This window comes from Serinus canaria, chromosome 1 (genome assembly GCF_022539315.1).
Source record: "Serinus canaria isolate serCan28SL12 chromosome 1, serCan2020, whole genome shotgun sequence".
Taxonomy (NCBI): domain Eukaryota; kingdom Metazoa; phylum Chordata; class Aves; order Passeriformes; family Fringillidae; genus Serinus; species Serinus canaria.
This window is the reverse complement of record NC_066313.1, coordinates 104,167,706-104,193,974: the sequence shown is the minus strand read 5'-3', so window position 1 is coordinate 104,193,974 and position 26,269 is coordinate 104,167,706. Positions and strand designations below refer to the sequence as shown.

The following is a 26,269-nucleotide window of genomic DNA, read 5'->3' as shown; positions in this document are numbered from 1 at the left end:
GACAAATATCTTCTGGATGCCATTTAAGGATTATTTATTTCTTTATGCCTCTTTTGGTTACATGATGGTATATGTACTCACTAAATTTCTGCAGCCAAGTATTTCTAGGCTTTTTAAACCCCAATCATTTTCTTCTGAATACATGTCATCTTCCTCCCATGCTGAAAGAGCAGGGAATGGGGCTGAAATTTTACTAATGGGATTAGTTTCTCAAAATAAAAATCAGTGCACTTTTCATCTTTCTCAGTGGTAACTTTTGAAATCAGCTCCAAGATGTTTGATATTTACAAGACTGATCTGTTGATTGCAGTTGAAACCATGTAAACCTGCTGTTGTACATTTCATTTTGTAAATCTCTTTACTTCACCTGTAACCTGTATACTAAAATATTTAGCCAATTATTATCTTGTTGCCATATGGATAATGGCTGGCTCATACATGCTTCATAAGGCATCTGTATTGTGGTACCAGTAGGGAAAATGGCATGGTGTGGGAAGCCTGATGAAAATTGGTGAGAGCATCACCACCAGTTTTCTCCTGTTGCCCAAAGGAGAAAGCCAAGCTGCAGGCACAATACTGTTAAAACTGGATTCATTTTGCCTGGATTCCGTCTATGCTGTGTTTCAGTCATTAGAGAACTTAATTCTTTCCTTACCTGCATCAGGACGTTATAGTGTTGTCCTGGAATCACTGAAGATTCTAAGCTCAGTGACAGTTCTTCTCTTTAAAAGCACTGTTAAGCCTTACTGTGAGAATATCTCGTTCTCTGTGATGTATTTTTTATGCAAGTCAATGAAAGCTTGGTTTGCAATTCATGATTTATTCATCACTTATAACACTGCTTTGCTTATGTCCACCTATAATCCATTGTGAAGTGTCCAAATTAACACAAGCCTGCTGTTAAGATTGTCTGGCCATTTACAAATGTAGTATGTCTAGATTCAGGACAGACATCGACTCTAATCAGTATTAGCTGTATTTTGAAATTAGTACATGAAGGACAGACATCAGCTCTTCTGTCCATCTGTCTTTCTGAGGGCATAACAGAACTGACCATGACTTATTACTTCTTTTGCTAAATGCTGTTGCAGGTATTTCTGACCAAAGGATACCAAAAAACCAAAAAAAGATAAACTTTCTCTGCAGAATTATTTAAATAAGGAGTCATTCATGGATTATTTGGTCAATGCATACATTCATCCACTGCAAGAAACAGGCACCTAGCTGGAGTATATTTTGTGTCATACAGCAACAAGAACATTGGTGTGTTTGTCCCATCCTGGGACAAAAGCCTATGAGTACAAAAAAAAGTTCAAGCTGCTTGTGTGGAACATCAGAAAAATTAATCTGTCCAGTATCTACAGGACAGAATGCTGTAGATACTGGAAGAGGTTGTGGCAACAAACACTTGAAAAAATCCCAATGACCAGAGCAGATTAGTCCAGCCAGCAATGTGGTCAGGTTTCCATCGATGCTGAGCTCTTTGGTGACAGTAGCTGCCAGTGGCAAATCCTCTCAGCTGCGTTTTGCTGCACAGCTATCTGATCCTAACCTGGCTGTAGTTAGAGGGTCTGTATTCTTCTTTTGTCTGGCAGGGTCAAAGTTGTCTGCTGAGCCCAGAGGTGATAGCCAACAGGGGTGATAGCCAGTTCAACCAGGGCTACAAGGAGCACTGCAGCCCACCTCCCATTCTGTACACAAGTGCACACAGGATATCCATGGAATGCAAAATCAAATTATTGATCTCTGACTTCAAGGCATGTAATGATTTGGGCTTGGGATACAAGAAAAGTCATCATGCTGTAGAGTGAAGAGAGAAGATGAGAGTTATGTGAGGCCTGTGATCCACAAAATAGCATGGCTAGATTGTGGTTCATGTGCAGTACACAGAATGTGTGCTCATACAGGCATAAAAAATTATATATATGAGTTCTCCCTGCAAAGTAGAAAAGGTACAGATAGAGGAATGAGCACAGCTATCAAAACACTTTGGAAAGGTGTTCATGTGCTTTGGGTATGAGAACTGTTTAAGAATCTGCTTGAAGAAGAGGGATTTAGAAACCAGAAGGTTAAACACATAGACAAGTTTAAATACCCTCAGGTACTTGTTATATGCTAATTTAGAATAATAATGCTTTAACCAGCAAATATTCAGTAGCTGATGAGACAGATCGTTTCATTGTGACGTGAATGTAATAAAAATGTTCTCTGAGAAGCTAATTGCCTACTGGTAAATTGCTGTTTAAGTAAGACTTGCCGTTGCATGAGAATTTATAACAACATTCTACACCACTCCTGGTGATTTTAAGATTCCCAGTGTACAGGATGTGATAAGGCATTATGCAGGTAGAATTCTCTTCCCTTCTGGATGGGGATGTGTATAAGTGTGTTGTCCTTTGAGACGAGTTCTCCTGCAGTTGCTGCTCTCACAGCCTGCTGCAGATAAGAATGAGTGATGATGCCCTAGATTTTAATGGAAATTTTAGAGCGTGCACTGGTAGGGTGCAGTCTCCACCAGAGAAAAATGAGCTGACTTGCAGGCATGAGGGGTCATCAAGAAAGATAAAGAAATTGAACATATACTCCAGCCTAGGCAAGGCATTTTAAAGGATATTATGGAGATGAGGAAGAGGTAATTTAATTTTTATAATGTCACTCAATTTAACTTTAAGATACAAAGTCAAGGTACTGTGTTTTTTGCAATGATTAAAGATTTGGGGTGTTCTTTTTGTAGGAACTGGTGAATGTTTATGTATTCAGGTAAAGCCTGAATGTGACAAAGAATTGAATTTGGATGCATCAGAATTATGTAGTATCTCTTCCCAAAACCACATTACAGACAAATTGAAATTTAAAACAATTATCCCATTTTATCTTGACAGTCAAATTTCCTTAAGAAGCCTCTCTTAAAAGTTAGCTTGATCCCCAACCAGTAATATATCTTGTTTTTATGCAAAGTCCATGATACTACATTAATCATGCAGCCTTCCAGCTACAGCTCCCTTTACAACAAAAACCCAAGGCTTCTGTTCTTATTGAAACCTCATTTGCCCATTAGATGTGAGACTTACAATGCATCAGATTTGCAATACTGTCAAGATTTTTTGAAATTATGATTAATTGGGTGAATTTTTACTCCAAAACCTCCTGTAAACACTTTATTTTTAATGAGGAAATATGATGTATCTCTCCTGCATAAGCACATAAAAATAAAAACTGGGCTGAAAATTTTCCAGATGTGCTCATCTTAGAAGGCAGGGATAGCACAGGTATGGGAAAACATTTTAATTTTTCTTTCTTCCTTTTTTATCTAAAACCAGAAAAAATTCTTACAGAGTCTTAACATAAAAAAGTCCACTTGCAGCTAGGCTGTCTGTGTCTATACTGTGCTGTGACCGATTTTATAACTGCTGCTCAGTCAGAACTATTGTGGCACAGAATATTGGGGTAATACACTACACCCCAAATCTTAGTCCTTATTTTTGAAACATTTCTATTATATATGGTAGTCTTTGGGGCTGTTTTTTTACTGAAAATGTTAGTGCAATCAAGGACACCTGTGAGCATATTTGCATGTGCCTACTAAGGCACCATGCTTTTAGGAAAACTAATGCTAGCCAATGCTGTTTGTTGAAATTATTTTTTATACTTAAAATCTAGGCTGCTTTTCAGAAAATAGCTTTATGGTGGCTATCTTGTGAGGACTAGGAAAATGAATGGGAATGGCTCAGAGGCACCCTAGTCATAAAGAAAAAACAATTCCACAGAATGATAAAAAAGATCCCCAGGATAAAAAATAAAGGTTTAAAAATTATGTACATTGTTTTTTCTTAAGAAATGTGGCTAACAATATGTGTCAAAACAGTTGATTAATAGGACAAGGGATATTTTTATATCAAATTTCAGAGGTTATATTTGAGATAAAGGTAACCAGAAAATGCCAGTAATACAGAATCTTTTACAGTTTTAATTACTTCAGTTCAAGAAGACAATTCTGAGATGCCTTGATTTCAGAGGAACATACATTTTAAAACATCAGGAAAAAAATATAAATAATGGTAACACTTTACCCTTCTTCTGTATCTAAATACAAACACACTGTTATGATATAAAGTTTTTGTTACACAGTATAAACTACTTAATGTTCTGCATGCATGAGCAGTATTTTTATTAAGCTCATATAAATGTACTTTTAAGTTGTTTTTATTAGTAGGGAAATTTGAAAATATAGTTAATGTTGGAAAAGACCTTTTGAAAACAGGTCAGAGAAATTAAAAACAAGCAGAGGAAAAGATCCTAAGATTGCTATTCTGTTTTCTTAAATATGCATGAACAAACACCTGTAAAGCTTTTCCTAGCTCTTCAGTGAAGAAATACCATAGCAGTGACTTTAAGGCAATTCTGTTGCCTGCTGTGTTAAGGTTTTTTTGTTTTGTTTTAAAGATAGTGCATGTTCTTCTGGATTATCACTGGTTAATTTCTGCAAAATGTGGTTTGAATTCCAGGACTGTATACTATTCTTTGCAGCACATTGACACATTTGGTACAAACTAGTAATGCAAATGAGGGAGCAGCACAAATACTCTAACCATCTTTCCCAGAGAGCCAAACAGGACAGAGAACGTGTGAGCAAAATGAGTCACGAGTGTGAAAGACGCTTGCTTTTCGCCTGCATCCCAATTTATTTTGTTCCCTGCTATTTCTAGAATTTTCTCTGAGATCAATGGAAATAACGGTTTGTCTTTAAAGCCTGATTTATTTACATGCTATTTTTAGCTTAGCTGAAGTCCTGACAAAAAGAGATATCTCAAATCTTTGCAAGGATAAGGATCAAGAAAGTGGAAGGGGTTTGACCATAGTAAAATTCTTTTAAGTCTTGTGACTATATTGTTCTCACTTCCCTTGGCAAGAGTGTTCTATGCTGCCTGACAGACAAAATAAAGGTATGACAGTGAAATGAGGTGTAAAAGAGAGGATAATATTTGAAGACTGAAGAGATAGGGGTACAGTTTTATAATTTAATGTATGTTCTCCATTTTCAGCTAAAGTAAAGATAGCTCATCTTCTTCCACTAGCAAATAAGCTCTTACTGATTCAGAATTATCCAAATGTTTCAAAACCTGACAGTTATTTAAACAGAAAAAACAGCTCATCCATTTTGGTTAGACTTAACTCTGAATTTCACTACAATTTACAGTGATTCAAGGAGAGGTTGAGCAGAGTATTTTTTCACCCTCCCTTTCTGGGACCTGTAAGTGGAGAAGTTACAACAGAATGTGCATTTCTGTGAGCAAAAGTTCCCTTTAGCTCTTAAAAAATTGTATAAGTGATTTACCATCATTTCAAATAAGAGAAGTCAGCAACACTGTTCTTGGTTTGGGATAGCTTTCTGTTTTAGATTTATAGATCTGTTTCTTATGCCTTCCTCTTAGGGTTCAAAACACTTCACTTGAAACCCTTTCTTTTTGTCTGATATAAGTTTCTAATGGAAATTGGGAACACTGAGGAAAAATAGTATTTTAAATACGAACTCTGTCTGAAGGAATTGTGTTGACTTGTGTCTCTAGGGTGTCTTGAAGAGTGTACATTATTTACAAAAGCTGTGTTCTCATTTAAAATCTCATTGTGCTATGCATGTTATCCCTGACAACACTTCTGGGAAGTATCCTCCTGCCATCAGTCCTGTGTGGTTATTTACCCATACAAATAGTCTTGATTCACCACTGAAAGAATGAATTATGTAACTTCAGTCTTTGCAGATTTTCTAAGGACTAATGCATTATTTCTGACTAGTATTGGGAACTAGGATATTTCAAACAAACAAACAAAAAACCCTCCAAGCAAACAAAAAATCTTCACAAAAGAACAAAAGCCAAAAACAAAGTCCAAAAAATTTTTGGTTTTGTCATGCCTTTACTTCACATAATCCTTTACTTCTATACCCTTCAGAAAAACATTGAGCCTAGAATAAGGGAAAGAGGGGATCTCATTCATCTGAAAGGTGTGACTAAATCATATTCTGCTTTATATTCTGTCTGGTGAATGTCCAGTTTCACATAAAAGAAATTGTGCAGAACCTCACTGCAGCTTTCTTCCTGTCTGAGGGCTGATATTTTGTTGATAAGAAATATATAAGGAAAGTGGAGTTTGACAATCACAAGTGTCCTTAATTGGGAAGTTATCAAGACTTAGAGTATATCTATCATGCAAATGAAACACCTGAGATTCTTCAAGACTGGCTTTCATAGAAACAAGTATGTGCTTAAGATATTCCAAAGTACAACAATAACAACAAAGAAAATCTTGGTTTAGGATTTTTGCAATTACAACAGTTTTAGTTTGCTTATAATTATACTCTTTGTTTCCTTTTTTTTTTCTGGTCTGGTCATCTGTCTGGGATGCTGCATTTTAATACGTTCATTAATTTGTATAAATGCATGACTACTTTATGGACTGTTATTTATCCTGGCTTCCTATCTGTCTTTATGCAAAGAAATAGCATTTACATCCCTTTGATATTATTTGCTCCTTTCTGATATAGCAATTAGTTATAAGAAAGCACTTTAATTTTGCTCAAGGACATGTATATGAGAAACACAGATTTAATAACTATGATGGTGTAAGCATTTTCAGATGGTAGCTTCATAAAAATGTTTTATTTTGAGACTATAACTCCAGACAGACTCAAATTAGGTGATTACTGAAAAAAAAAATTCTTCCTTGCCTCTCCTGGAAGGTTGAGAGCCGAGAAGCCACAAAGAAGAGGCTGTGAACCTTAGATGAACCCGTTTTTCTCTGTGGCTCCAATAATTTAACCCTTTTGCATAAAGTGCCTCTGAGTTCCCTGGGCACAGAGCAAGGGTCAGAGTTGTGCTGTAAGCCCTCCACTCCCTGTCTTTTTTCTGGGACTGCTGGACTGGGAGGACTTGGAAGGACTTTTCAGCCTGTTTTCCTGTGTAAGTGGAGCTTATGGGATTTCAGTGTCTGTGATTCAAACTGAATCCCATATTTGATTTTCCTCCCCACGCCCAGAAAAGTTGTTTATCAGGGTGAATCCTCTGAGGCATGCATACTCGATCCTGTGGCCTCCAGTGATTCTACAGAAAAACAGAATAGTGAAGGGGATTTTATAGCCAAACAGATATTTTCCTCTTTTATATTAATGTTAGAACTTCATGGCCAGACTGCTGCATAACCTATGCAATCTATAAATTGCATTAGGTGTGCAGTATCACAGTGAATTGAAGAAAAATACTTTTTTGAGTGTTAAAATTACCATGAAACAAAATTATGTACAGTTAAAGAAATATCTTGGTCAGAATTATGCAGAAAACTGTAAACACTTCATTCTGACCAAAATATTTGCGAAATACTCTATATACAGTTAGAGATATTAGCATTTTAAGGGACAAAATGAAGGTATGCAAAAACCACCTGATTTATGTTGTTTCTCCTATTTCCTACTGATTTATTAAATGATTGGTAGTATCTAGCTTTCTCTAACTTCTTAGATGGAAGTTTAGTGGTTGACTGAAAAACTCCGTCAATGTTTTATCTTCAGCAAAAAATCAATATATTTATTCTGAACCACAATAAATTTTTCTATATGGTAAAATAGACCATAAAAAACCATTTTTCCTGCTGTGAGGGATGCTACAATACAGGAAATAACTTCATTAATTCTGTTTAAATATTGAGTAGATATCTAGTATGATATCAATTCTGGTGACGTTTGCATCTGTTTATTCTTATTGTAATATTTTTAGTATAGATACAGACAGATATATAAGCAGACAAAATCAATTATATATGTGGACTGGACATTTCTAAACTTTTTTAGGAGGACTGAGGTGCACTAGAAGACTCTTTTTTGTAGCAAAACTTACTTTTTACTTGGAATTTTTTAGGGGTTTAATTAAAAGTTTTTATCCATGCCAGTTTTTTCTTGGGATGTTCCATTCTTTTGTAATTTTATTATAGAACACAATATTTCAAGTTACCTAAGATGATATGGTCATTTAAACATGAATTATTAGAAATCAGGTGAACATTCAAAGCAAAATTTAATGCTGATTGAAACTATGTCCCATCATAGAAATTCAATGTTTAATGTAAATGTAGAGATTTGTGAATAAAAACAAGGGAACTCCACAAAATTCCCTAAACAGAACTGTCACAGCAGGGTGTCCCTGAACTGGGTAATAATTAGCAATGTCTTCATGATCCACAGAAGGCTGATCAGTCTCTTTATTATATATATATCACTATTAAGAAACCCCTTGGTTTTCTAGACAGTTACAATATACCTGGGCTTAATTGGTCCTCCAATCCAAACACCATCACCATTGGCTAATTAAGAAACCACCCTTTGGTGAACAAATCTCCATAACACATTCCACATGTTCACAACAACAGGTGCAGCAAGTAAAGATAAGAATTGTTTCTCATTCTTTTCTCTGATCTTCTCACAGCCTTTCTCTCTGTGGCCAGAGAGCTGCTGCCACATGGAACTACTGGTTTTGTAAAGCATATTGGTTTTCCTATGTGTAGCACCTTGCCAAAAAAAAATAAAAATAGAATGGAGTGATGAAGTTTTCTTTCTATTATTATAACACTTTTACAAACTGCATTCATGCTTTATTAAAATACCAGAGTTAATATAACTTAGCATTAATATAGCATTGGTAGATATTTCTCATTCTCAGTTGATCATATGGATAGTGACTGAATGTCATGATAGTGAGCTGTAACTGGCAGTAGGTTAATTCTGTTTTGTCTTCTCTAAACATGGGAAGCTGTACTTAATTACATATTGTCTACAACTAAATACTGAAGTTATAAAATCATAGAACATCCTTAGTTGGAAGTAGAAGGGAGTCCCACTCTTGGCCCTGCACAGGACAGCCCCAAGAATCACATCCTGTGCTTGGGAAGGTTTTCTGAATGTTTCTTGAGCTCTGTCAGGCTTGGTGCTGTGACCACTGCCCTGGGGAGCCTGTGCTAGTGCCCAGCCACTGTCTGAGTGAAGAACCTTTTTCTAATATCCAGCTTACACCTCTCCTGACACAACTTCAGGCCATTCCCTCAGGTCCTGTCACTGTCAGCACAGAGCAGAGATCAGTGCCTGCCCCTCCTCTTCTCCTCACAAGGAAGCTGTAACTGCAGTGAGGTCTCCCCTCAGTCTCCTCCAGGCTGAACAGACCAAGGCACCTTAGCTCCTCCTCACACAGCTTCCCCTCCAGACCCTTCATCATCCTCACTGCCTTCCTTTGGATGTTCTCTAATAGTTTAATGTCTCTTTTATATATTATGGTACCCAAAACTGCCCCCAGGGTGAGGGCTAAACCAGTGTAGAGCAGGACAATCACCACTCTATTTTTAAAAACTTGGAAGTTTGCAGACACTATACATTATCTGTAGAAAGCAAAAAGGATTGTGATTTTTACTTAAGTATGACTCTTCAGTGTGTGTTGGGGTCTCTAGCTTGTCAGAGTGACCCTGAGAAAAGTTCTAAAGTCTCTTTTCCCAGCCTGGCGCTCAAAGAAGGAGTCAGGGCTCTTCATTCCTCCGTCTCAAGGTTGTTTATTGTTCCTTATGTATAAAATTCTTTCTCCTGTCCTGCTGAGATCCACTCAGCAAGACAGTCTGAGGCACTCTGCCTGCCCCTGGGTGGTGTTATCTCTTTATACTAAAAACTACATATACAATGTTTACAATTACTTCCCAATACCTATCAACTATGTTAGACAGTGAGCTTCTACTCTAAACCAATCTAAAAGTGCCACCATCACAGCAGAAGATGGAGGCCAAGAAGAAGAAGGAGACATGCAGGATACACCCAGATCCCTCATCTTGCCCCCTGAACCCCCATTCTAAAAACCCCAAAATCTACTTTTTCACCTTGTGATAAATTCATTATCATTCTACTTAATTTGTCATGGCTTGCAGATCTTCATCTAAGGTTGGTAACTTGCTCCATGGGTCATAATCAGAACCACAGGCATTTTGGGCTCTGTGCCAGGGTCTCTGAGACCCCTGGCCAGGGTCTTGGCTGCTCAGGACAGCCAGAGGGATGTCCTGGGTCCTGACACATGTGCAGTGTTACTTGGTAGAAGTATAAGGGATGTTTTCCCCAAAGCCATTTTGCTGGAATCTAGTTCAGAGTAGTACCAAGTCCCCTCACTGTCTATCACTCAGGGAAACTGAGCATGTTAAAAGACTTATAACTTCACACTTCTTCTTCCTTAATTTCTATGGGTCAGTAAACCACCTATAACCCCTATTTTTATTTCAGTAAAGGACAAAAACCCAAGGCTTGAGGTATTTTTGGTTCTCTTTGTAACAAGTCTATGAAATAGTGACATCTTCAGAAAAAGAAGTAATATTTCCTGAATTTCTTGTTTCCTGGGTCCCCATCCTTAGCCTGGAATTCCTCTGTTTTCAGCACATATTTCTCTGAGATTTGATACAGTTATTTCAATTTCAATATAATCTCTGGCTGAAGATGTGAGAAGAGCTGAACTGAAATTAATTGTTGTCTAGCAGAGAATACCTAGAGCCTCCAAAAATTTATTTTTATTTCTAACTCTTGATGTTTTAAAACAGTCTGTTTCTCTTCTCCTAATATATTAGGATGTAGGGGTGCATGTTTTTCACTGAAAGTGAACTTTATTAGAAAACATATTGATTTGTATTTTGAAACTGTGGTGCTGTTCTGAGAAAAATGTTGAATATGCAATGAACATCAGTTCCTGAAACTCTTACCATGCTTATACTATGAACTACTTTGAAGCAAGCTGATGAATTTAGTAATCAGAAATTAAATTATGGGAATATGTAAATCAGATATCCCTTGAGTAGCAGCACTGGCATGCTAAGGAAAGCATTTGAATTAATAAAAGATCAGACCCCAATGCTATAATTATGGTCTGAAGAAGGAACAAGATGGATTCATAGGCTAAGATACTGAAGAAAATGAAGCATAGCTGAGATCAAGAAACACCCCAGTGGTAGTTGGAGGGAGTAAAGCCTGTCTACTCAAATGAATAGGACTCAGTTAGGACAGAAACCCTCTTCTCAGCACTAAAAGAGCTAAAGCTGCAGCTCTTAGGAATCTAGAGCTGATGGAGAAATGAAAGGCAGGGGAAGGTCCAGCAAGATCCAAACAGAGGAAGAATGAGGATGATGTGGTAGCTGCTTAAAGATGGTTGATTTGTCATCTGTCCCTTGCCACTGACATTTTCCCACAGGTTGGTCTTGCTCAGAGGCTCGAGGCAAATGCTGCCTTAATGGAGATTGGAGGAGGAGAAGCAGCAGGTAGACAAATAATTATGGCTGTCAGAATCCTCTGGTAATTGATTTTCTAGGTTTTCTTGGGTCTATCTTAAGTTCAGGACAGCTGATCTTATGCTGTGTGATCCTTCCAGCACTGGACAGGGAAATAACTTTGTTGCTGTAATTAGATTTCTTCCTATTCTTCTTGAAAATGGAGTGTTTCTGCTGGCTTGGTTTATTTTGTTCTGGTTTTAACCTAGCTGAAATCTCATGAAATATTTTGGTTTTGTCTCCCTTATCTCACTGAACCAATACCCATGGTTTGTTCCTGTTGCTGTACTGCAGGGCCATAATGCAATGATGTAGAACAGGTAAATTGTAAAGTGGAGCTGTCCGTGGTAGCCAATACCATTTTATTGGCTTTGCACTTGAGGCTCCTGTACAGAAGCACTTGCAAGCCTAAACTGATTCATCCCCTTGCCCACCACAGTAATTTTCCATGACTGGGAAGCCACTTTTGTAGGCTTCACTTTTTTTAGGATACATTTATTCCTTTATAACCTTCTATAATTGCAACCAAGCCAGTGTACACTGACTACTAGTCCAAATATTTTTGCCATTCTTTTCTTACAAACAGGCAGAATAATGTTAATAGTAGGTTTTTCTATTTTTGTCTGGGATGTGAGTAATTTTTTAGTTTTCACAGCATAAAAAGTATCCAGAAAAGTTTCTTGTATCTTTCAAAAATAAATATGTTGAATATCAATGAAGAAGAACAAACACATGTGGAATTTCTGAATGAAAAAATGTATGTATCATCATTTAATCTGCTTTAAAATAAAGTGTAAAAGATATGGATGAGAATTCCAACAGAGAGGTTGATACAAATATATTTTATACAACTATAAAAATATATATTATTCAAATACTTGAAGGGGGAGATATCTGCAGTCGAAAGAGGGAATATGTACAGCTTAAATATAATGTTTGTAAAGAAAACAGGATGCTGAGGCACATGTGTTTATTCCAGTGCTGCTGAGTTAATGAATAGAGATAATACTTTCCAGGTATATATTCCACAGGAAAGCAAATTGAAATTTTCTAGGTTTTGATTCACAGAAGGTGAATATAGGAAATAACTTGGGTTATGTAAGGGTCAGGATAGTTCTGTAAGAATCAGGAAAATCTGTGAAATCATAAAGGTGTTGTAACTATCTGTTTTTAATTTAAAAAAAGAAAAATAAGTTGCTTTAAATGTGACGGAAAAAATTAAGAACTAAGTTCCCATTTAGTTGGATTAAAATTGCTTATTTAGCTAAAAATGTGGTTGTGATATTAAGATAAATTCGTTAGTATTGCTGATAAACATGGTATCAAATTAGGCCATATTGTATTCTGCGTAGAGGTAAATTAAAAAGTTGTTTGACTGAGTATTGTCTTCATATTTTGTTGCTACATCACTATGGAAATTAATATATTACAGTGGCATTCAGTGGTGTGTGCTGCAAAATCAGTGTGTAGGTTTTTGGACTCAGAGTTGAATTTTATGTGTTTAACCTGAAGCATTATAGTTAGCATGCAGTAGCAGTAGAGTTTTTGCAGGAAAAAAAAATGTCTTTTTCTCCCTGAATTATTTCTAAATCAGTTCTAAAATTAAATTGAATTAATATACTAATAAAAAGCAACTGTGTCATTTTGGCTAGAAACACAAAATAGACCTCTGGTCATGCACTTTACAATTCAATACCAGAATGACTTTCATCACAATTTTGTGTCATATTAGAAAGAGAAAAGAAATATGAATGTAAAGGAATATGGCTCATTTTTACAATTACATGTCACTGGAAAAAAATGAGAAAGTGATTTTTTTAAAAATTATTATTAATCTGGTGTATATCTTTATAAAACCACAAAGATTTTTGATGATTGCAAACCATCAGCATTTGAAGACAATACTATTTATCTATATAGTTTTTAAGATTATTAAATTGTTAAGGTCAGCTCTCAGCTGAACTAATAATATATAATTTTTTCAGTGCTTCTAAGCCACAGAGTGTTTTTGTGGTGACTTGACCCTGGCTGGCTACTAGCTGGCTACTAGCTGGCTGCTCCTCAGGTGCATGGAGGAGGTGGCAGCGGGGGAAATACCATGAAAGGCTCATTAGTCAACTACAGGGAGCAATCACTCACCAATTGCCATCAGAGGCAAAACAGACCCAGTTTGAGGAAATAATGGAATTTATCTCCAATTAAATCAGAGCAGGGCAATGAGAAGCCAACCTATATCTTGAAACACCTTCCGTCCACCCCTCCACACACTTCCTAGGATTTTCTGCACTCCTGAGCTCTCTAAATCTCCACCTCCAGTGATACAAGTGGATGGGGAATTGGGACTCTGATTAGTGCATCACATATTGTCTCTGCTGGTCCTTCCTCCTCAGAGGGAGGACTTTTCACAGTCTTTCTCTGCCCCAGGACAGGGACATTCTCTCAATGTGCAGCTTGGGAACAGATGGCTCCAGCATGGACGCACGTGCTGCCAGCCTGCTCCAGCATGGACTCCCCACCAGCCTAATTTTTTGGGCATCTCCCTGCTCTGGAGTGAATTCCCCAAGGGCTGCAGGGACACAGCTGCCTCATCATGGTCTGCACCACGGGCTGCAGGGGAACCTCAGCTCTGGCACCTGGAGCAGTTCCTGCTCCTCCTCCTGCACTGCAGGAGTCTGCAGGGCTCTCACATGTTCTCAGTCCTCCCTCTCACTTCAATTCCACAGGATTTCATTCCCCTTCTTAACCATATCACAGAGGTTCTCCCAGTGGTGGCTCTGCCTTGGCCAGCATCAAGTCCATCCTGGAGGTGAACTGGAGATGAATTTGGAATTATATTTGATAGCAGCACAGGGAGCAGCAGCAAGAATCTGGAATTACTGTAGCAACCTGGGATGTGAAGTTACTAAGCCATAGTAGACTATTGCTTTTTAAAGGCCAGCAGGATAGACTAAAGAAATTGTGTAGGTAAAATAATGAAGTTTCCACTTTTATGACTTCTGAAGGACAGATTTCTCCCTTTCTAGAGACAAAAGGCACAGTCAAAGGATAAAGTCTTGAAGAGATAAAAGCTTTCAAATAAATCTGGAACTCTTGCTGATTTAGAAGCTTTTGGCAGAGTATAAGAAGTTTTATATCTCCATTTATTTTGTTAAAATATACAATTGTGGAGTAGCATTGTACCCAACTTTCTTTATCTATACTATCAGTCATGGATAATATAAAATCCATCTAGGGAAATACTGGCCCTCATGTCTTCCTAACTGCACAGCACCAAACTGTAGAAAAAAAGAAGTAATACAGAAAGCAGGATAGAATAATAATTTCCTAAGGCTCTCCAACAAAGCAATTTGCATACCAAATCAAGCAAAATGTTTCTGTGCTTTATAAGCTTTAGATAAACTGCGGCTTAAGCCACAAATAATTCTATTTATAATTTTTTTGCAAAGTGAGAATGAAATCTCCTTTTAATTTTACAGGATTTATTGTATGTTCAGAAAACAGGTCTGCAGTAATTTTCTTTTGGTTTCTCATGAACAGCTGATAACCAAATCAGTAATGCAGAGAACATAAACCCAGGTCTGCTTTATGGGGAGAATCTGTCCAGAGCCTACTGTCACCTCTTTCAAATACTCTTCCAAATACTGTTCTTGAACAGAGTTGGTATTAATATTCAAGCCACTATAATTCCTATAATTTATGTTAAGAAGAAAACATTTTTCTTTAAATTATTATCAACTCCATAGCAAACGACTATTTTTCACTTTTCCATCTCCATCAACTGTCCTGAATTTCCATAATTCATAATAATAATAACACAATAACCAACATAATGCACACCAAGCAAGAAACATTTCCTAGCTGTATGTCACAAAACAGTTAGGAAACATTGTGTACTCTTTGTTGATTGCTTTAATCCTAACAAAGTGCCAGTAATATGTCTCCAGATTTAATCACTGGGGTTTAACTGCCTAGAAAATTAATTCCTTCCTTATTTCTAATAGAATATTGAACAGAGGTACATACCCTTAATGGGTAAATTCATTCTGGTAACCAAATGCCAGCAAATTGTTTTGGGGATAGTTTTCCACCAGATGTTTCCACGGTTCTTTGATTTATATTGTTGCATCTGAGTAGACACTCTTATGTCACCCTTATGGTTTTATGTGATTTAAAGCAGAGGAGAAATTTATGTAAATGACTGAAGATTAGAACATAAATGTTGAATTTAGGACTACAGTTTTCTTAAAGTGGTGCATAGTACCTTTAAGTGCTTTTGGATCTGTACCTCACACTGCAGGAAGGAAAGGCAACACATTTTTTTCCCCTTAAATCATTTTGCGACCATTATTTTTTTCTGACAGAAATTAGCTTGTTTGTGGTATTTTTTTCATGTTGCTCCAGGACTTTTCTATAACAATAAATTATTTTTAAGTACATTTGTTAACCTTAGATACTAATGTAAGTTGTGAAAACATCTCTGTAGTAATAACTCTGGGATGAGCATGTGAAAATATGGCTTTGAGTAAAAGACTTAAAGAAATTTTGTTCTCTTCATAAAAAAATACCTTTTAAAAAAGTCTTCATGGGAGGTTGTGCTTTGTGCAGTATCCATTACCAACAAAAATCTTTTACATGAGCTGTGGAATCCAGGAGAACTTTATCAGCACACGTGTTTCTGTTTCATCATGTTAAAAGTGCTAAATGCTTAGAGTACTTGAAAAAAAAACTATCTCAGATTGAGTTCTTTATGGTGATCTGAAATGCAGATGGCCAGAAGGCTCCTCTCGTGTTCTGGTGGAAGTTCACACATCTCCTTCCTACACATCCTGTTCCCATTCCAGCAATAGGGATCTCAAGTTCTAAGACCACCCCTGTCATTGAGCTAGCTATTTTCTTTTTTACTTTGTAAGTGAAGCCTATTACATAATATGTCAGAGGATAAATGAGAAAATTCCTTTGTTTAACTTTGTGTCAATTGAAATAAGTGTGAAAATCAAGTACTAGTTGCTCTTTGGTGTTTTTGTATGCTGGGGGAGAGAAAACCTAATTTAAGATGCTGTGAGTACAGGAAATAAGCTCAGAGTACTTGAGTGAGCTTTCACTTAGCATTTCTCTTCGTAGTACTTTACTGACTGGTTGTTGTTTCTGTCATTTAGAGAAGTGGATTCATAGATAACAAGTAATTTCGACAAATTTTGTTTCTAAAACCTCCAGAGTTCCAGAAGTAGAACTTCCCATCTCTGTTCTCACTTTGATCTCCCATTCCAAATGAATGGATCTCTTCATACAAGTAGAAACTCTGTTCTGAGTTGTTTTTTCAGTAAGTGGTATGGGTCTTAACTTCACAAGGTCTCAAGTGCCTTGCTGGAAATAAGCCACTTAATCTTAAATACTTTTTCTCAAACTATACTTTGTTAGGATTTACCCATGTAATGCTCCCTGCTGAGAAATGCAAAGGCTCTAGTGTGTGAAATACAGTGGATATGTGCAAAAACTAGGTACTTATTTTCAGTTGGGCAGTACCAAAAGTGAAATAGGTAGTGGAAAGAACAAATCAGATTTGGAAGAGTAGACAATATTTGCGTTTAGACAAACAACCTAGCTCTTGTGGCTATTTTTTTTTAACAGTGAAATCATGTATCTGAAAATAATAGTCAAGAGTTGGGCTAGGTATTATCATATTAATGTGCATCTCAGAAAGAAAAGAAGATCTATCTCAAAGAGTCTTTTATGTGTCTATTCTGGCTCTTAGAAAATCTTGCCGTTTCTGCTACAAAGGTACCTTAAAAACCTTACACATTCCACAGGCAAAGCAATGTGTGCTGGGACACTGTGGGGCAGCAGGGTGCTTAGCAACGTGACTGGACTGTCACATAGCTTGTAAGGATCCTGCAGAAAAATATTTCTCATCCTATCAAAATATAATAAAACAGGATGCAGATTACTGCCACGTTATGCTCATCACAGCTACTTCTTACTCTGAAATTGTGGGGCTTCAAAATAGTTTGGAAAAAAAACCAACACAAAAGCAGAGCAGTTTTTACTGAGAGGAATCTAAGGAATAATTTGGGGATGAGGTGTGTGTGTCCTGTGACAACCTAAAAACAATTGTGGTAAAACCAAACAGAATGTACAGTAAAAAGAAGCTAAATCTCAACAGTACAAACCTCTGCTTCAGGTACAGCCCCTTGCCCAGGGCTGTGGGCAAACACCGCAGCAATCTGCTGACATTGACCCCTGTGCCCCAGGTTCTGCTGGTGTTGGTGTTCAAGCTGTCCCCGTAAAATTTGTGCTGAGAGAGAGCATTCAACTGACTCAATGCAATTTAATGAATTAGTAGCTGGAAACTGAGTTTGTCCATGTTAATGCAAGTAAACTTCCAGAGTGGTTCAGTTTGTGAACTTCAATCATAACCTCATGACCAAAGATATTTATTTAAAAAAACATAAGGAATAGTTATGTTCATCTTTTACATTCCTGGAAAGTTGTATCCTGCCAATTTCAGCTGTTTCATGGACAAATTTTATTTAATGTTAATATGCAGGTTTACTGATTTACTCTGCAATTTATGCTATGTATTTAGAAAGCAAACACATAATTTTGTTCTGGAGTATGATATACTGAAGTATTTGGTTTCCTCCAGAAAAACTAGCTTCAGCATTTTACTTGAAAGCCTTTGTACGGAGAAAGGATTCAGATGCAGTTCCTGAAGTTGTGAAAATCTGTCATAAGTATGAATATCACAGTGTAGATTGCTGATGTTATTTCAGTTCCTGCTTATTTTAGCAGTAAACTGTTGAAAATTATTTTACACTTTTATGTTTATATATTCTGAGAAATTCAAAGAATAAATACTCATGCTCTACTGATGACTAAAAATATGAAAATATTGATTATTTATAGATAGGAACTTGATTCAACAGGCATACAGTGTTACAATCTAAGCTACAGATTCAAAATTCTGGTTTTGTTAAACATGAAATAAGGTAGCTACAGTAATTCTGCAAGAAAAAATATTTTATTTTATCATAAAAGATGGAGAAAAATGTATCCCAGTGCATTTAGTAAAACTTAAGAATGGCCCATATTGGTTATCTTTCAGTAGTTTTTAATTCAGTGTGTGAGTAGAAACACTGCAATACCTTTTCTTAGAACTGTAATTCCCCCAAGTTCTGCTTAAAAAAAAAACAAACTCAAAAACAAAAAAACTGAACCAACCAACAAACTCCGAACCAAAACTCAAAAACAACAGCAACAACAAAACCAACTTCCTCCCCAAAAAACTCCCAAAGTAATACCAAAAACCAAACAATCAAAACCAAGCAAAAAAAACACATGAATGTTTGGCTTCTCAATTGGAGGAAAAGGGGTTCTTTAATGGAATCAGAAGTTTCACAGTCTGTTTTCCTGTCATTGTTTATTTGATCTTATAGCTAATAGGAATTTTGCACATTTTGTAGTTTAAATCTTACAATGCTTTGTAGATTCTTACATGTGATATATACCTTTGGGTGTGTAGAAGTACATTTGTTCACAACTGTTACTTATTAATTGATGTGCAGAGTATTACTGTAATGCTTTCCAGCAGACAGCAATACAGGAGGGGATAAAAGGCTTCAGAGATGTACTGAAAGGTATTTGCTACAAAATAATGAGGTGTCCTTATGTCTACTCATCTTGGATTTTTCATTTGGAGTTCAGAGGAGAGCAAAAACTTTCACCTCTTTCCATCTTTCCAGTATGTGATGAAGCATTTTTTTCATCCTTAACTTCCTCATGAAGATGTGAATGTGTTGGGTATTTTGCAGGAGCTTCAGGATGGCATTGGGCAGCAGCAAACTCTTGTCAAAACACTGAATGCAGCTGGTGAAGAGATTATTGAGCAGTCATCAAAGGCAGATGCCAAGGTGCTGAAGGAACAACTGGAAAGTGTGAATAACCGGTGGAAGGAGATCTGCAGACAGTTGGTAGAGAAAAAAAAGAGGTAGGTTAAAAGAGGGTAAAAATATTGTGAAATTATTTTTAGTTGTTTTAGATTTGATTCTGGCTTGAAATTTCAAAGGGCCTCTCAAGATCTAGAGTTTTCACATATAAAAGGAATTATCAGTAATTGAATTTTGCGTCCTAGAAATTGTTTATACAATATAAATTGTTTAATTATTTCTACTTACTCCTGTCAGTGACTACCACTCCTTTCCAAACTCCATGTTTTTATCTTTTAACTCCTAATGTTTAAAAGAACTAAACAAACATCCACAACTGCTCAATTTTAAGTAGAACAATACAGAATTTACAACTGGTTTATAATTTTTTTGTTTGATTGTCACTAAAGCACATCTCTGTAATACTAGTAATACCTTGGCTAACTTAAAAAGATAATCCTAATCTATTTCATCTATAAAAATCAATGTCATTTACATCTACATTTCATAGGCTGGATATAAAAAAAATAAATTTATCAATTTAATATTATTTATGATCACTTTTAGATAAATTTGTTTTTCTCATGCAGGCACCAAAAGTTAGGGTATTTGAATTACAGATAATACAAAAATAGTTTTAAACCTTTAAAAAGACAATTTCCAATGTAAAAAAAAAGTTCCTGTTAAGATAGGTTTTATTAAAGAGCATGTTCTTAACCTACATGCTAAGTGTAACTGGATATGCCATTCTGCTTTAAAATACTCTATTCAGAGCCACTGGGGCAAAAAAAGCTATGAAAATGTTTACTAGCATCAAAAGGGGAGTGTCCTGGAAGGTTATTACTGAGCCTAATCATGATTAAAGTTTCACTTGGAACAGGCTGACCAGGGAAGTCATTGAGTCACCATAGAATCACAGGATGGTTGAGGTTGGAAGGGAATTTAAAGTTCATTGAGCTCCAACCCCCCTGGCATAGACAGGGAAACCTCTACTAGATCAGGTTTCTCAGAGCCTCATCCAGCCTTGGCTTTGAAAACTTCCAGTGATTTGAACTCCACAATCTCTCTGGACAAACCTGTATTGGTGCCTCACAACACAGAAGCAAATAATTTCTTCTTAATATCTAATCTGAACACTCTTTTGTCTTGAGGCAATTCTCCTTTGTCCTATCACTACATTCCCCTGTGAAAAGTCTCTTTTCAGCCTTTCTGTAGCTCCCCTTTAGGTACTGGAAGGTGCCATAAGGTTTCCCAGTGGTATTTAGAAGTCATGTAGATGTGTCACTTGGGGACATGGTTTGGTGTTTGGAGTACTGGGTTAACAGTTGGACTCAATGATCCTGAAGGTCTTTTCCAACCTAAGTGATTCTGTGTTAAAAGAAGGAGATGCAACAAATGATCCACAGCTATCAGAAGCTTTAATAATTATTTCTGCTACATTTCCAGGTGTTGATGGTACTGTTATTTGTTACACAAGGGAGTCCCTGGCCTTTATTTTTTATATAAAAAGATGTTCTTCTGTACATTGGAAACTCATCTGTGTTTCCAAGCATTAACTTGTTATGTGAGTGCAAACACTTAAAAAACAATAACACATCATTTTAACAGCCCTGTAATCTGCTTTGGCAACACAGAAGAAAGAGATTTGTGGTTGAGCTTTGTCTGAGGATATAAAATATATTCCTCTTCTGGTTAAAATTGTCGTTGTTCATCCCTTCATATATTGATAGAAATGTCTAACTGAATGTTCTTTTGGCTCAATGCAGTGTTAGAATATTACATGGAATTTCTTGGCACATTCTACATTTTAAGGAAGCCTAGGATTTGTTAAGTGGGAATAATCCAGTTATGTTCCCTAGATGAAGGTTCTTAAATAAACACTTGCACATGTATTCCTCCTTTTGTTCTGTTTGGTATGTTGACTGATTGGTTTGTTTTCCTCTAGAATGACAGCTTATGTAATTTAGAGGAAAATGATTGCAGGGACCTCAGTTAGTGAACTTTGCATGAATAATAGCATTGTACCAGGAGGAATACTGATAATGTTGTGTTACCCTGATAGAAGTGTTCCTGGTGTACTTTGGTGAGACTCGTGCATCAGGATGCTCCTATTCACCTCCCAGTCTTCTTGGCTGTGTCAGAGCCAGGGAATGATTTTTGCTCCCAGGTCTTGGAAACACATGCTATCCTTACTTCTGCCACCACACATGTTGTTCTTTCCTTCCCCTTTCCCCTTTCCCCTTTCCCCTTTCCCCTTTCCCCTTTCCCCTTTCCCCTTTCCCCTTTCCCCTTTCCCCTTTCCCCTTTCCCCTTTCCCCTTTCCCCTTTCCCCTTTCCCCTTTCCCCTTTCCCCTTTCCCCTTTCCCCTTTCCCCTTTCCCCTTCCCCTCTCCCCTCTCCCCTTTCCCCTTTCCCCTCTCCCCTTCCCTCTCTTCCTCTTCCTCTTATCTCTTTTTTTTCACTCTTCTACAGTGGAATTTCAAAGGATAGAAACCTAGTTGACAGGAAAAATTGGTGTGTTCTAAGTAGGTCTCAATTATTGATGAACCTGGCCATGAAAAGACCACAGGCTTATCAGCTGCATAGTCTTTATATAACCATGGAGACATGGGATTTGCATAACTCTTGTGCTTTGACATCTTTTAGTTTTTCATTATTTGTCCTAATTTGGTTTTGTGTACAGTCAGATTCTCTCTTTTTAAGACTTGAAACCCATGTCACCCAAAATGCTTTAACTTATCCTTAAGATCAAAGCATGAGGCAAACAAGTTAAAGGAAGTGGCCTCTACTTACAGTCCAAAGAGCTAATATAGTTATGGCATTGTCCAATGCATATGTTGGTAATATGTCAAATTTATTTAAATACATGAGTAAAATATAAATTAAAAAAAATATGGGTCAATTGACATATTTGAGTTCTCTTTTTCAGAACAGCTTTAATGGACTATAGAAAAAAAAAGCATTGTAAAGTCAGAATGCTTATATTGTGCCTCACATAAGTTTTAATAGTCCTTTTATTTTTGTCTATGTTTCCTAAAAATTAAATTTTCATAATTGAAATAATGTTATTAAAGTCAATTTTGAGAATGAGAAAATGGGAGGAACATTTTATAACCATATTGAATGAAGGTGATACTGAAGGGAGAGCAGACCTGGTATAACACATCTTCATATAATAATTTCAAAGAAAAATAAAATAGATATTAGCATTTAGCACCTTCTGCAAACCAGAAAAGAAAACTGACTATAATAATAATTTTAATAGCTTTCAGTTTTTATTCTTTGTAGTTAATACATTATGCTCTGCTTTAAAGTTAACTCTCAGTAGCTCAGAGTAGTGATCGACTGAAATTTTGTTTCCTATTGCATTTTTTTGCTCAGCAGATCTCAAGATAAAGTGGCAAGAAATTAGCAATTGAATGGATTCCAGAAATGAAATCTGTTAGTGATTTCAGATTCAAGTGTAATGCAGCTAAGCATTATTTGGCAAGGAAACTTTATATATTGTAAGCTCTGGTTTTGCTGTTTTCTTACCCAAATGAAAGAAATTGATTTTGATAATCCTGCACAGTTTTACATAAGTTTTGAACTTTTATGTGGCACATTGGCAGTCCCTTCTAGATGTATTTTTCAAACTGAATTCAAAGATCAGTGGGGGCTGTGGGGAGGAGGGAAGCAATTACAGGAGTAACAGAAAGTGATACAGATATTTTTAGAAGGTGCATGAATGTGAGAAATTTGTTGGAGACACGAGGTGTATGGTGACATTTCCAAGAATGCTGATGACATTATGCCTCAGGTAGTCAAAGGCTGAGTTGATAGTGGGAACTCCTAAACTGAGCAGATGGGCAACAAGTGGCAGATGATCTCAATCAGAGACAAATGTGAGGCAAGGAATATTTCAGACAAACAGACTATCCCATACTTAAATGATGCTGAGCTTGTTACAACTCCAGAAAGTGATCCTGACCTTATTGCTGAAAGTATTTACAGGCACAGGGTGGGGTGGCAGCAAAAGTAAAAGCATAGTGTTTTAGGTTGCATCAGTAAGGGTATTATAAACAAAAAAAAGCTGTTTTGGTGATATCAAACACTGTGGTGTACTCATTTTGGTTACAGTGTGCAGAGCTCTGTGCATGTCAAAGGACATAAAGGGTGCACAGAAAGTATTCATGGGGGGAGGCAGATGAAATGAGCCAAAGTCTGGAGTAGCTGCACTGTGAGGGAAGACTAAGAATGTGGGGATCTTCAGTCTGGAGACAAATCTCAGGAGGCTTATGGCTGAGGTTTACCAAGTTGAACTGATGGGTAAACTGTAAGTAGAACAAGATGTTATTGAACTAATTCCTCAATACCTACAAGGGAAAATTCCTTGCTGGAAATGTAAGAGATGGTAAAATGGTTAACATGTAAAATGGTTAACCATAATGTAAAGATTTACATTATGGTTTCTGAACGTCTGAGATGCGACACAGAAGGTTATGGAGGAAAATATCACAGCTCAGTCCTATACAATTCTTAACCTAGTGTGCATGGATCCTGAGAGAGTATGAGGTGAATGGAGTAAGGAAAATGGCCCATCTCCTGTGTTCTCCTTATCCACCATCTCCTGTTCCCAATGATGATGGCTCTCTGTTTGGGCTTTTCTGAAACACTCGGGCATTTTTCATGTTCTGATGCATTGATGTTATTTTGGGGAAAAGAGGACAAATTCTACAAAATTGCTTTGTCAGTTTTCCTGAGGTTGTCTGGCTAAATGGTCTAGTATTTATTTATAATTTTATCACTGCATTCATAAAGAGTCTGTAAATTCAAAATATTTCCTGTAACCACCATGACCCCAAAGTTTCAAGCTGACTTGAAAAGGAAAGATTTAAACAGGATATAATTCAAAAAGTTTCACCATGTTAATTCAGTCTTCACAAATAATTTTGAATAAATAATAAACTACCTGAATAATAAGAACTGTAAACCATATCAAAACCACGATATTCTATAAATTGCTGAAATTGATCATAGGTTCACTAGATGCTAATATTAATTTCAGTGATGGACCGGCATTTTTAATGCATTAGAATTATTAGGACTACAAAAGGTCAACTTAATTAAAAACAAACAAGAAAACAAACTAAATCTCAAAACAATTTGAGGAACTTATACTGCTCTTCAGTAAAAAGGAGCTGGTTTTCAGTTTTAAAAGGTCAAATGCTGATCCCAGGCAAAGCAGACTTAAAATTGACTTTGAATCTCCTTCCTTTAGTACTGAAGATCAAGAGGTTATGCTTGAGTTATGTTTGCGTAGGATGTTATCTTCCACTTGCCTTTATCTAAGAGTTTCAAAGCTGTAGAAGTTTGAATTCAGTGTTTAAAGTTTCTGTATCTTGCAGTCTAATCCATCCCGCTAAGAATTAGATGAGAATGTAATTTTAGTACATCTAGTCATTTTATCTTACTGAAAACTTTGAAACAGACCAGGCAGTTAAATAAAGTGGAACTTGATTGAAGGTCTGATACACTGGTAGTTAGCAAATTGGGAATTTAATTGAGTTTTTGTTAACATTTTTCTACAAAAGACATGTTTTTGGAAAAGTAGGAGTTTGTACTCTAGTACAGCATGACTCTGAAATGGAGGCTTTGGAGACCACAGGAAGTCACAAAGGCCCTTTGAATAGATGCTACTAAGCCCAGACAAAAGTAGGGAAGTACAAAGTGTCTGTCTCTCCCTCTTCATACTCCAGCAGTCATTTTGAATATTGAATCTTCTAAACTGCACCAACAGAAGCTTGCTCTGCCTTTTCATCCCCTGAGACACATCAGGCCACAGCAGGCTGTGTCTGCTCTGAGACATGCTTCTGGGACATCTGAGTTCTGGATGATTTAGGGATGTGCTGGTTTGCCATCAGGGCCACAGTGCTCAGCAAGCCCCAAGGCTGTGGCTGCAGCTTGGTGCAGCTCCTTCTGGAACAGGTGGGCCAGTCAGGGATAGCCAAGGGAATGTGCATAGGAGGAGAAGCAACATCTCACATAGGGGCTTGAGAAGGGGATGACTTATAAATGAGGCTCTGGAAAGACTTGTAACAGTAATGCTGGTTGGTCTCTTATTTTTCACTTTTGTGAAAACTTTCTTGTGTAATTTTTGAAAACAGATGTCCAGGAAATAGATTCCTTCAATGTTTCAGAAGTAATCAGTTTGGGGTTTTTTCTTCATCACGATCTGACATTTGTTAAAATTGGGTTCAGTTGAATGGAAGTGAATTTTTCATTATTTTAGCTGCAAATACATTTACACTTTTAATGAGTTTGAACTTGCAGACTGCTTGTTCAGATCTCTACCCAAGCGAATTTGAAGTAATTATGGAAAGAATGACAGAACAAAGGCTGTTTACCAGAAGACATCCAAGTACTTTCCTGAATACAAAAATACAAGCTTTCTATTCTAAGTAAAAATTAATTGTTATAAAGTAAATATACTTTTAATATTTTATATTATATCTTTACTTAGCTATTCTTTTTCTTCCATGACACACTAGCTGCAAATGATTGTTTTCCTCTACTTGAAAACTCAGCATATTGAAGGCTGTGATTATCTTCTAGTTACAGTTTAAAAACTGGTTTAGGACGAAGAGATTTTATGACAGTTATTTCAATAAATATATTTTTTGACAGCACATAATTAGCTACATATTGAATTTTTCTGAATTTTCTTTTTTTTTGAAACTTAAGATTTCTTAAAATGAATCACTAGAAAAGAATTACTGGCATAAATTTGTATTTATTTAGAGAAAGAATGGAAATGAAATTTCTTTTTGTAATTATTGTCTCTAAATTTTTGTTACAATTTTGGTGGCCTCATATTATCAGTAGGAGCTACTAGACACATTAAGTCCTTATTTTAGAAGCACAATAAATACAGAATTGACATCTGAATGTTAAAAAGTGAAAGGCACCAAGATATTATTTGACTTACAGATGGGAACATGAATCACAAGTGCAGATCTGTCTTACTACTATGACTGTATATTT

At 36.5% G+C, this 26,269-nt stretch overlaps 1 protein-coding gene across 6 annotated transcripts in view; it reads left to right on the top strand.

Annotated features, from left to right (window-relative positions):
* Nucleotides 1-26,269, top strand: part of DMD (dystrophin) — a 971,087-nt gene that overhangs the window by 560,237 nt on the left and 384,581 nt on the right. For all 6 annotated transcript variants that reach the window (XM_050969735.1, XM_050969772.1, XM_050969742.1 and 3 more), the window contains one exon: nt 19,134-19,309. In XM_050969735.1, the coding sequence (XP_050825692.1) occupies nt 19,134-19,309 (176 nt within the window). The remainder of the gene's footprint in view (nt 1-19,133; nt 19,310-26,269) is intronic.